Source organism: Anabas testudineus, chromosome 2, assembly GCF_900324465.2.
Source record: "Anabas testudineus chromosome 2, fAnaTes1.2, whole genome shotgun sequence".
In the NCBI taxonomy this organism is placed as follows: domain Eukaryota; kingdom Metazoa; phylum Chordata; class Actinopteri; order Anabantiformes; family Anabantidae; genus Anabas; species Anabas testudineus.
The window spans coordinates 2,517,843-2,530,826 of NC_046611.1; the positions used below are offsets into that span (position 1 = coordinate 2,517,843).

Consider the following 12,984-nt stretch of genomic DNA (forward strand, 5'->3'; position numbering starts at 1 on the left):
GGATACAGATCAATAAAAACTCCACAGAGCAGCAGTTAAGGATAAACGGAGGTGTCAGCAGCGCAGGAGGAATGAAAATATGAACAAGTTAGGTTATTGTTTTATTAATATAAGAGTACACACAACACAAAGCGTCCAGGAACAGAGTTTCTTTTCACAGCAGACACCTCGTTAGGATAGAGAACAGTCGGTTCATTGTCTCTTCATGTGACTGATGATTTCACAGCAGGGAGAAGTGAGAACCTGCGGAGCTGAAACGGAGAAGGTCGGCCTCTGCAGTGTGGAGTAAATATCAGGTGCTGGAGACTTCACAGACCAAAAGACATACCTTTCCACTAAATAAAAGACCCGAGAGCATCAGCAGGTGTTTGCTGACGACCACCTTCTCATTCAGCCTTCACTTCAGTGCCGTGAGAAAGTCTGGCACCTTCTGGTTTCAGACTTCAGATGTTCGCTGTTATTTAGATGTAGTGTAGAAAAGGAGGAAGAGCTCTGTGGCTGTACTGTCTCTGGTTAAAGATACAACAGGTGGGAGTCAAGTTTCCTAATCCACACTTTGGGCATTAAGTGCAGCTTCAGATGCTCCAGTGGATCCTGGTGGTCTAGTGACTCTGCTCCATGCTGCTCTCTCCTCCTTTCATTTCATCCTGTTGTTTTATTTTTACATATAGAAAAAGCACCTGAACAACAAAATAACTCACCCAACTTGTGAAAGGGTTCTAGGACCATGAGGCTAAAGCTTCCTTAAAGTTCTTCATCTGAAGAGACAAAGAGACAATAAACAGCAGAGAGAAGACAGAAGATGATGGAAGACAGAGATGGGAATGATCATCATCATCATCATCATCATCATCATCTAAAACCAGCTCCAATCCTACAACTGACTGAAACTGAATATGCTTCATGTGTTTAGAACATTTCACAATGTGAAAACTCAACATGTACCAATCAATAAAACAAATATTTGATTAGATCCTGATTCAAGTTGAGCTTTAACACTGAGCCCGCCTCATTTACCTGTTGTGTCCAATCAAACTGCGAGGCCCTCCAAGACTGAATCTTATTGGCTGACCTCTGAGTGACCTGTCTGACCAGGAGCTGCTTCACATTAAGGAAGTGATGAGAGCAGCTCTCAGCACCTCAATCATCCTGTTATCTTTGACTTTTAAACTAAAGTGAGAGTGGGGGGGGGACGGATTTGAGTTATGAGTGTTTAATTGTAATATTTTATTTTAATGTTTTATTTTAATATCTACAGTTCTGTGATAACTGTGTTTATCAGTGAAGGAGCTGAAATGCTACAGGACTGACAACAATAAATGTGTTGTCAGGTGGGAAACAACAGGAAACATAAGCTTAATACAACATGCATGTATTTCTAAAGTTGATAAATGTTGTCCACTCTAAAACACTGGAGAACCTCCCGACCACCTCCCCGGTTCTTGCAGCAGCTCTGGTGGTGGCGGCTCCTCGCTGAAGCGTCTTTACGGGTGAGAAAACATTATCTGCCGCCTCTTTTAATGTTTCAGCCCTGAGACACGACAAAGAGGGGGAGTTTCACTCCCGCCTCCTGAGTGCTTCCAGATGTCACACATGCTCTTTGGACTGAGAAAAACAAGGGAGGAACATACAAGAGGCATGTCAGCAGCCCCACTGCCCCCAAACATCTTGGGACCATATTGTTTCTGGACTTTTAGGAACTCTGAGTCATTTTCAACATGTCTGCAGGCTCGACTTTTCAAAACCTGTGCTTCCTCCAAACGTGGCGTACGTTTTATTAGCACATGTCTAATGACGTGATGTTTTTATGGGTGCAGGGGGGCACCCACTTATTTACTGGGTGCTTTGTTTATGTCAGTTTGTCTTCGAGAAGCTCGTTTGTCATTATTAGTTCCAGACGCAGATGATCTCCTCACTTCTTAAGGTTTCATATTTGTTCTGAGCCAAAATGGTTGTGACTCAAACACGATCAATAAGCATCTGTAAAATTAGAGGGCAGGGTGGACGGGGTCAGAGGTCAGTCAGCTTGACGTCTTCATCATTTCTCCTAAAGGCTGACTTCGACTTTGAGCCTCTGCTCTGTTTAAAAGCAGCTACTTAAACCAGGCAGGTCACAAAGGAGCAGGTGGAGGTCTAGTACAGTCAGATTTCAGGAGTGAATAGACAAAGTTCATTATTAGAGTGAGTGTAGAGTACGTGTCAGTGTGGATTAACATCCTCTGAGGCTAAACCTCATAAGATGATACTGACATTTCCTAAAGTTACTGTATATTATGTAATAAGAGCTACAGGGAACAGAATGGGTGGTGTTTGAAGGAGTGGTGCTCTGAATACAGTGAAAACACGTTGGTGTGGATGGAGGATTTTATCCAGAAATAGTGAAAGGCAGAAGGTCCTGTCCTCACTTTGAGACACTTCACACACTGAGGCCTGGTTACTCATTCATACTATAGGTCAGAGTACGAGTGGCTTCGACTTTTCACACTGTGTCATATTTGATTATGAGACATTTCCCAAACCAGAGACTTGTCCCTGATCCAGTGTGAATTTCCTGTGAGGAAAAGTCAGTTTTACTTCAACGTATTTGACTCAAACCACCACTCATCACTGCAGCTCTGGGTTCTGATTGGCTCTCGTCACTAAGTGAAGTCCTTCTTATCAAATATAATTCAAATGTATTTTAAACATCATCAAACTGTGCATTTAATGTGGGGTATATGTTTGTGATCTAATTCAGGTGTGAGCACAGTGGATGGAAAATCTAACCTTCAGCAGGAGCAGGAGCTGTGACTACGTGATGAAATCAACGCAGACGGTTCAGTGATCTGTGAGGAGGAACAATGAGGACGATAAGAAGGTAAGGAAGTTCACTTTTAGCTGGAGATTTAGAATCTGACATGATCTAGTTATTTAGTGTCTTACAGTCGATTCATACATACATATAGAAACTTTAAGCCAGAACATGCACAAAGACTTATTTAAACATCAAATCCCTTCTATCATCAGCTCTAGACACTTGTTTTGTGTTGATAATATTTTGCTGCCATCTAGTGGAGATGTAGTGGAAACTCGAACAGGAGGAAATGAGCTGCCTGCAGTTTAACTTCCCACCAGACATTTAATCAGATGAAATTAAAAGTCTTGCCATATGAGCTTTATATATTAGAATGAACTGTTTAGTTCATAAACATTAAAACTGCTGTCAGTTCATGTTATATATGTTTCAAAAACACTTGATTGTTGTGTTTTTATTTTTCATAGATTTTCACCAGGTCCTGTGAAACACTGCTCTGTGACTTTAATCCATCAAACTGCCTGTAACTCCCACCTATAGTGACTTATAATGTACATTTTAAAGAAAGTTGCACATATTGATCTGTAACATTGTCAGATGAGACTTTAATCATAGTTGGAAGTGACATGAAGAGAGTTTTAGCTTTTGAATTGTTCATTTAGAGTGTGTGTAAAAGATCATGACACAGTGTCCTCCCACATGTGTGCATATTAATCCTGCTCTGGTTTCCTCTGCATCCTGTTATACAACACAGAGATGTCGGCTTCTTCCTAATAATTAACCTGAACTCTGCTCTGCAGGTAAAGATCAGGCTGGATCTGGATCATTGACTCCAGGGTTTTACTGCCAAGTGCAATTTATGTTTTCATACAAATAAGTACAAATATGAATATGAAATGAGGAGGCTGCTGCAAAATAAATGCTACAAGCTTCAGTGATTGGGGTGAGTCATAGAGAAAGTGTGTGAACTTTGACCTTAAGCTGGTGAAGCAAACAAACTGGTCAGTGAACTCTGTGTTTATTGCTGATGTGTTGATCTGCAGGTGAACTAGGGCAGGAATGGAAGTGACTAAAGCCCAGAGGTGGAGGCCTGAAGTGGTGTTTTTCTTAGTGGAAGGTCGTCCCACCTCCACGCAGGATCTCTGGAGCTCCGTCAGAGTGACCATCGGGTTCTTGGTCACCTCTCTCGCTAAGTGAGTTTGGCTGGGTGACCAGGTCCTGGTTGTGCCAAACGTCTTCCATTTGAGAATAATGGAGGCCACTGTGCTCCTGGGAACCTTCAATGCAGCAGAAGGTTTTGTAGACGTCCCCAGATCTGTATCAATAATCCTGTGTCTGAGCTCTCCAGGCAGCTCCTGGCAAAGGGTCTGATTTACTTATGACAACGTGATACTTCCATTTTTACCTTTTCATACATTTACAAACATTTCTCATAATCAGTTTTAGCTTTGTTATTATGGAGTACTGAGTGTAAATGAATGAGAAATAATGGATTTAAACAAGTATCAGGCTGCAACATAACAAAACTAAGAAGTGAAGGTACCTGAGGGTCCTGTATCTAGAAAATATATGGAAGAGGAATACTCGAATGTTGGGGATATATTTAGATTTTAACTACATAATGTGAATTCCTACAAACATGTAGAGAACATCAACTCTCAGGATGCAGAGAAACGCCACTGCAGATGCAGGTTTGGTGTTTGTTTTCCACAGATGGAGTCTGTGTTAAAGTACAGGTGCAGCACCAGGTTGAAGAAGGGTTACTAGAGCGTTTCACTGCTGCTGTACCTGTTAAAGCAAGTTTAAAAAGTTTATTAGCATGTTCCAAGTTGATTTACTCAGGTTTGGTTCCTGGTGGAACATTAATGCTTCAGCCCTTTGTTACAGGTTTGAGTTTCTTGAAGTAACTAAACCAGGTTTGATCCATGAGGACAAGACGAACATGTTTTTAGTTTTTCCTCTGTGCTGCTCAGAACCGAGTGTTTCGTGAAGAGTGAGTCGCGACTTCCCCTGGTGCAGTGTTTTCCTCGAGTGTTTGAGTCGATGCGCTTTGAGTCAAACACCTTCGTCGTCTGTGAAGGTCAGTGTCAGATTCAGATTATTTACACAGAGTGTGTTTGGTTGAGATTTTTGTTAATCCAATAGATGATGAAGACTAAGCTGAAGGCAGAGACCCACAAACAAGCAGCAGTTGAAGTTGACTACCGCTGTAGTAAAGAATTCAAATTCAACCAAAACATAAAAGGCAGAAGGTCCTGTCCTCACTTTGAGACACTTCACACACTGAGGCCTGGTTACTCATTCATACTATAGGTCAGAGTACGAGTGGCGTCGGCTTTTCACACTGTGTCATATTTGATTATGAGACATTTCCCAAACCAGAGACTTGTCCCTGATCCAGTGTGAATTTCCTGTGAGGAAAAGTCAGTTTTACTTCAAGATATTTGACTCAAACCACCACTCATCACTGCAGCTCTGGGTTCTGATTGGCTCTCGTCAAGTGAAGTCCTTCTTATCAAATATAATTCAAATGTATTTTAAACATCATCAAACTGCATTTAATGTGGGGTATATGTTTGTGATCTAATTCAGGTGTGAGGCACAGTGGATGGAAAATCTAACCTTCAGCAGGAGCAGGAGCTGTGACTACGTGATGAAATCAACGCAGACGGTTCAGTGATCTGTGAGGAGGAACAATGAGGACGATAAGAAGGTAAGGAAGTTCACTTTTAGCTGGAGATTTAGAATCTGACATGATCTAGTTATTTAGTGTCTTACAGTCGATTCATACATACATATAGAAACTTTAAGCCAGAACATGCACAAAGACTTATTTAAACATCAAATCCCTTCTATCATCAGCTCTAGACACTTGTTTTGTGTTGATAATATTTTGCTGCCATCTAGTGGAGATGTAGTGGAAAATCGAACAGGAGGAAATGAGCTGCCTGCAGTTTAACTTCCCACCAGACATTTAATCAGAGTCTGAACTTCATTCTTCCTACTACAGATTTAAAAGTGAAGTCCAATTTTATTAACTCTGACTAATGGAGCTGCAAAAGTTCTGTTCCGTTTTTTCTATTATTCATTGAATAACAAGTCAGAACTGTGAAGTACAAGCAAGTGATTGTGTTTTCAGCACAACATGAGCTATCTGAATGTTTTTTTCAGTGATTCATTTTTATATTTTAAAAATATTTACATTTAATATTTGATGCTTTTATCCAAAGTAACATACAAGTCAAGTTGAACAAGGCACAATATCAAATCCAAGGAGAAGAACTTTACTTTAAAGTGTTGTAGGAAGAGCTGCTTCAGTTTCACAGGGTATTAGTGCAAGTATTTTTTTATTTATAAAAATTTAAGGTGAAGGTTTGGAAGAGTTCAGTTTTAGGTACAAAGTAAAAAGGTACCTGCCCAGACAATCTAACACATGCTGGAACTTTTGTGTAGAATAATAATAATACAAACTCTGCGTCCATGTCTGAATAAGATTTTGAAATAACATGTTTGACGGTGATTTCCTGTGGAATATTATAGCATGTATTTTCATGTTGACAGATGAAAGTGAAACTGTAAAAATAGGGAACTCCCTCTTGAACGCCTGTTGCACAGAAAAAGCATTTAATGACAGGAATTAATCTGATTAGTCAGGAGTTGATACAGGACACCTAGTGTTGTTGCTGTAGTTTTATCTCAAGCTGGAGGTTGATTCAGTAGAACAATCATTAACCTGAGGCTCCACACAAAGAGGTTAAAGAGCATTTGTATAGTCGAGGATTCACTCAGTCTGATCACCGTCTGCAGAGAGGAAGCTCGTCTGCAAACCAGCTGATACAACGGTGAGTTACAGCTTTCAGTGCATCACATGCTTTATGAAAGAACGAGTGACCGGCCATGCAAGTGATGTTGCAAGAGTGGATCATTTTAGTATTGAACTACAAAACGACCAGGTCACAGTAAGTGTTGCCATGTTTCAATGAAAAGGAGAGTTTGTTTAAAGGTACGTGATGATCGATAGAAGCTGAACAAAGTCAAAGACCAATTGAGCAGGACAGCAAAACTGATTCATGATGACTTGGAAAGATAAAACCACTTCAATTCAAATAAATCCTTAATAGGCAGTTTTTAGTTTTGAATGGATGAGATTTCTCTGTCTGTTTTCAAAGATTACTTCTGCCATTGTGTGTTTTTGCCTTTAACTGATTGTGAGTTGTTCGAATGTTAGACAGACAAGCTTAGATAAAGGGGATGACGTGCAGTATCCCTGGTTTTAATGTAGTACACATCACAGCCTGTTAACCACTGTGACTCAGCTTACTGTAGATCTCGAGTTAGACTTCAAACCTGAGAGTCTCTGCAGGTTTCAGAGAGCCACATTGGGATTTTGAGCAACTGTAAGTGAAGTATGCTTCCCGGCTCACTCCTGATTCCTGGCCTGATGTTGAAGTGTCCTTGGACAAGACACTGAACCCCAAACCCTTGGCACCTAAAGGCAGCAGTCTGTCCACAAAGATTTTTCCCAAGGGGATTAATAAAATATCAATAATAATGATTATTTTTATTAATAATAATAACTGGGACCATGAGCTTGTGGGACCCAACTAGTTTTAAAGACCAGAAAAGGTTGACAGTGATATGTGGAAGGTATTTGTGGAACACTGGTGGAATTGATTCTTTAAGGGGATCGAACATGTTTAAAATGGTGGTGTACTGTATTTCTTCTGCAGGTTAGCGGCCTCACAAACACACTACTTCCCCAGTAATGGAAGAGTTTGTTGGTTTAACTCCAAGAGAAACTTTGAAGCGAGTTTCAGCCTCGCTGGGCTGCAGTCCAACGTCTGCAGAAGTGGCTTCGTACCTTGACAAACATGACAAACTGCGACATCTCAGAGAGAAATTCCTGGTGCCCAGAATTGCAGATTTACCTCCTTGTGAGTCAGTGTGCAGTGTCTGAGGAAGCAGCTCATTATGCATTAGAGGAATTATGTGAAAATGATTTGGATTCTTGCTTTTTCTTTCTGTAGCTGATCTGTCGCTGGTCGATGGCACCAAGGACTGCATCTACCTTGTTGGAAACTCTTTGGGGCTCCAGCCAAAAATGGCCAGGAAGTACCTGGATGAGGAGCTGGAGAAGTGGGCTAAGATGTACGTGAACTCTTTCAGTTCATTTAAACTATAAGGATTAAAATAAGAGATTCATTTTATTTGATATAACAAATTATAAACTCTTCTCTCCAGGGGTGTTCATGGCCATGAAAAAGGCCTTCGACCTTGGGCATGGGCTGAAAACACCATAGAGAACCTTATGGCTAATATTGTTGGTAAGAGATATATTGTATTAAGTAAAGTCCGTCTGTCTGAGTGCTCTTCTCCTCAGCTCTGTACATTTACTCCACTTAGCTACACAACCATTGTTTCTACGTAGGCTGATCTGAAATGAGTACATTTAACTTTCCTATAAATAAATTTACACTTTGAGATGAAAAGTTGCACCAATTTGAGCAGAAAGATAACTGATAATCTTTGGTGTTTTGTATCTTCTTCACCATCATAACGTCTTGAGATCTACTGTAAATGTTCTTTTTTTGTAGGCCACAGTCACAGCATCGTTCTGTTTCTGATGTCAAGACGAAACACTAAAATATTGACCTGCACACTTTACGAAATCTGACTTTACTGGTAACCACAGAAAGCTTCTGGAAAAGTTGGTTTCCACTATAACAATAATACCAAAATAACACATTTCTCTATAAGAAGATGTTACAGGTGGGTAAAAGAGGGCGGAGCCTAAAACAGGAAGTGAAAAACATGGCCAACACTGCAACCAGGTGGTCCAGACAGCAATAGCACATGATTAGCATGGTAATTAGCTTAGCGGGCTAGTCAGGTAAATAGGAGTGTGTGATTTGTTACTTGTTAAATGAGGGAGAGGACGGTGACGTCTTGGCTGGTTGATAGTTGAGCACTTTGCTGCTGCTGGTAGCATCAAACGGTGTAACTGGCAAGGAGCTGCCTCATTGAGGTCAGTTAGCATGTTGGTGGATACTTTTTTATGGAACATGTGGATGATGATGAAGTGTTGGTCCTGGGTGCCTGTGGACCCAGCTCTGCTAAACAGAAGTGATTAGTAGTCCGATCATTAGTAGTCTGATCATTAGTAGTCTGATCATTAGTAGTCTGATCATTAGTAGTCTGATCATTAGTAGTCTGATCATTAGTAGTCTGATCATTAGTAGTCTGATCATTAGTAGTCTGATCATTAGTAGTCTGATCATTAGTAGTCTGATCATTAGTAGTCCGATCATTAGTAGTCCGATCATTAGTAGTCTGATCATTAGTAGTCCGATCATTAGTAGTCTGATCATTAGTAGTCTGATCATTAGTAGTCTGATCATTAGTAGTCTGATCATTAGTAGTCCGATCATTAGTAGTCTGATCATTAGTAGTCTGATCATTAGTAGTGTGATCATTAGTAGTCTGATCATTAGTAGTCTGCCTAAACTCTCACACACAGTTTATTCTAACACCACGTGACATTACTTGTAGAACAGGTATTTCATTCAGATGAGGTGATAAATAGTCTAACAAACAGATGATGACAGGTTTCAAGGATTTAAAGGTGCAGAGAGCGGTAATGGATTAAGAGAAGTAAGATTTAATGCAGGTATGAGGCAGAGTATTTAGTCTGTGCTTGTTTAGGGTGAATTAAAAACAAGTATATGTGAGGTCAGTAGAAAACACTGTGTGAACATATAATGCTGAATATATGCTTCACTATTAAGAAACTAAAATAAAATGAAGCTGTGGATCGAAAAATGAAATGAGAAGACGACTCGTGTTGTTTTTGTTTGTTACAGGAGCTAAAACTGAAGAAGTGGCGCTGATGAATGGTCTGACAGTTAATTTACATCTTCTGCTGGTAAGACACAGTCATTTAATCCTTCAGCGCTGTACACTCTGAGACATTTTCTAAATATGTGTTGAGAAAAAAACTATAATTATTATAATAATACAATTTTTTTGGTTTTGTAAAGAAGAAGGAACAACTAAGGGAAACTGTAAACCTTCTCATTATTGTGCAGCTTTCCTTCTACAAACCAACAGCAACTCGGCACAAAATCCTCCTCGAAGATAAAGCGTTTCCTTCAGATCATGTGAGTAAAGAGCAGCTTGTTCCTGTGGCTAAAGGTCCCACATACTGACAGTAAAATAGCAGTTTTCTATAAAAACCTGTGTCTTTAGGATCCACAAAGCCATCTTTACTACATGGTTGTTGTCTTAACTCGTGTCCTCTGTCCTCAGTATGCTATTGAATCTCAAATCCGGCTGCGAGGATTCGACCCTCAGCAGAGCATGTTGGTGCAATCACCCAGACCGGTATGTTCAACAACATCTGATCAGCCACAGCAGTTTTCACATCATAGTAAATTAGGAAGTTCTGCAACATTCGACTGGGATATTTATTTTTATTGGAAGTTGATTCTCTGCTGTGATGTTTCTACGTACATAACACAACTAACTTTGGATCGGTCAACAAATATCTAGTAACACAATCTGCTTCCTGTCTGGTCAGGGCGAAGAGACTCTCAGAACAGAGGACATCCTGGAGGTGATCGAGAAGGAGGGCGACTCCATCGCTGTGGTGATGTTCAGCGGAGTTCAGTACTACACAGGCCAGCTGTTCAACATGGCCGCCATCACTGAGGCCGGACACAGGAAGGTGAAAAAATGGGACAATGAATATGATTATTTAGGAGTTGATCATGATACAAAACATAGAAGAACTAATAACAGTTATTAACTTGACAACATTATCTCTTCCTGTTTCTCCGTCAGGGCTGTTACGTCGGTTTTGATTGTGCCCACGCAGCTGGAAACGTGGAGCTCAGGCTGCACGACTGGGGAGTCGACTTCGCCTGCTGGTGCTCCTACAAGGTGAACTTGACAAGAAACTACAACTACGACCAAATCCAACTGTGGATTTATTTTATATATGCAACGACCTCCTGTGTTTTTACAGTATCTAAATTCAGGTGCTGGTGGTATAGCTGGAGCCTTTGTCCACGAGAAACATAAAGACACCATCAAACCAGCGTAAGTGAAGATTTTTTACTTTACTTTTACTGATAAAACAGCTCAAAGTCTTAAAATGAACATTTCATAGGTTAAAATGTCCTCATTTCATAATTACTAGGGAATAAATAACCATTTAAAAAGTGTTGCCTAAGTGATCACACATTGTTAAATAAGTAGAAGATAATTGCACAGTGTTTCTCTCCTGCTGTAACTTCACCTGCAGGTTGTTGGGGTGGTGGGGACACGACCTGAACACACGATTCCAGGCGAAGAGCGGTTGGGAAATTTCAGACTTTTATTTTTGCACTCAATCTTCCATGTTTATATCTAACACATGCTGTCCTCTTGTGGTCTCGTTGGATATGACATCTGCTGTGTCCTGAATAAGACACTAATGACCTTCATACCTCTTTATATATACACAGAGGTTTGGTTTGTAGTTGATCCTGTGAATTATCTATGCGTAAACATATTTTCCTTTCTTCTGTTTTCAGAGCTGCTGTCTGGTGTGAGTGGCTTCAGACTGTCAAACCAGCCCATCCTGCTGATCTGCCCCCTGCAGGCCAGTTTAGAGGTACTGCAGTGAAACGGTTTAACCAAATAAACTGGTGTTCTGGGTGATGTCAGTTTAACTTTGGCCCTTTTTATTTTCCAGGTGTTTCACATGACCAGCATGCAGGCGATTCGCAGGAAGTCCCTCCTGCTGACAGGTTACCTGGAGTATCTGATCCAGCATTACTACAGTGAGGACCCCAACCAGCCGCACAAACCTCACGTCCGCATCATCACACCGTTGGATCCCGAGCAGAGGGGATGTCAGCTCTCACTCTGCTTCTCTGTACCCATTCGAAAAATCTTTGAGGAGATTCAGAAGAGGGGAGTCACCGTGAGTCACACAGTATTTTTAAACTAGATGTTATTAACACTCTTTAACAGTGGTGGAAAGTACTTAAATACAGTGCATGTATTTAAGTACTGCACTTGAGTATTTGCATTGCCACTTCACACTTTCCACATTTTCCTGCATTTCAGAGGCTTTTACTCCACTACACTAATTTGATAACTTGTTATTTTTCTGATTTGTTATTTCTTTAACAGTTTCTACAACATTATTACTGGTCCTAAATCACCTGGGTACTTCTTCCACCTATTCAAACCCACTTATCTTTTTACTCAGCCTTCTTCATTTACTTTTCATCATGGGCGGCTGCATTCATCACCTTTCCCTGTGCTTCATTAAGAAATTACCAAACCAAACAAACACTGGGAGAAAAAACACATATAATTCTGTAAAGTCGCAGCACAAATGTCACACACAGAAGTGAACTTTAATATTTTTACTCTTTCCTGTTCTTCAGTGTGACATGAGGGAACCCAGCGTGCTGCGAATTACTCCTGTGCCGCTTTACAACTCCTTCAGTGACGTTCATCGCTTCATAGAAACACTGGGATTGGCTCTTGCTGCCGCGAGCCACTGAATAAATCTGCTTTAACCACGTGGTTTGTAATAAATGCTTCATGGTTTCTCATACTTCATCTTGGTCTAAGTGATATTTAAGAGTTGTCTTAAATAAAGTTTTAAGGAGCAGTCTTCTGAGTTGGACGATGTCTTTCTTTTGTGTCTTTCTTTAGCATGAACTGTCTTGTCCTTTGTCGTCTGGCTGTTATACAGAATTCACAGGAACACTTTGAATACAGAGAAGTACAGAAGGGTAGGCCTAAGGCCAACTGTTATACCAGGATGCTTGATGGGTCAGTTCTTTAGTCCACCGGTCTGGTTTACGTCAGAAAGTCAAACTTACAGCCCCTCTTCAGTCGAGCATTAGGGTGTGACACTTAAAGAGCTCACCGCATGGGATTTACAAATGACATGGTTTTAGGGGAACAAAAAAATCAACCGGCTGTGCATTACACACATGAGTTAGCTGACAGTCCTCCCCTCACCAATTAACACCTACTTTATTATAACGTTGACTTCTTCCTAATGTTCTTGCATTTGTTTATGCACTATTACCTTGACGGATGCCCATTCCACGATTAGATGTAATTGGCATATCAATATGCAAAACCTAAATGGATTAACCTTCTTTAAAACTAATGAGCACTTGGGT

The 12,984-nt window shown here is 40.5% G+C and overlaps 1 protein-coding gene across 5 annotated transcripts; it reads left to right on the forward strand.

The window, feature by feature from the left end:
- The first annotated feature begins 5,416 nt into the window (after positions 1–5,416).
- On the forward strand, positions 5,417–12,449 carry kynu (kynureninase). 5 transcript variants are annotated; one of them, XM_026364386.1, is made up of 14 exons: positions 5,417–5,507; positions 7,525–7,728; positions 7,822–7,942; positions 8,036–8,118; positions 9,655–9,716; positions 9,880–9,951; positions 10,100–10,174; positions 10,371–10,517; positions 10,634–10,732; positions 10,818–10,891; positions 11,097–11,149; positions 11,368–11,447; positions 11,529–11,759; positions 12,232–12,449. In XM_026364386.1, the coding sequence occupies exons 2-14, from the start codon at positions 7,560–7,562 to the stop codon at positions 12,349–12,351; spliced, it is 1,386 nt and encodes a 461-aa protein (XP_026220171.1). In that variant the 5' UTR covers positions 5,417–5,507; positions 7,525–7,559; the 3' UTR covers positions 12,352–12,449. The 5 variants fall into 5 exon arrangements, with proteins under 5 accessions (XP_026220171.1, XP_026220168.1, XP_026220172.1 ...); XM_026364383.1 differs by lacking the exon at positions 5,417–5,507 and adding an exon at positions 6,394–6,636; XM_026364384.1 differs by lacking the exon at positions 5,417–5,507 and adding an exon at positions 6,658–6,753.
- Positions 12,450–12,984: the final 535 nt, after the last annotated feature.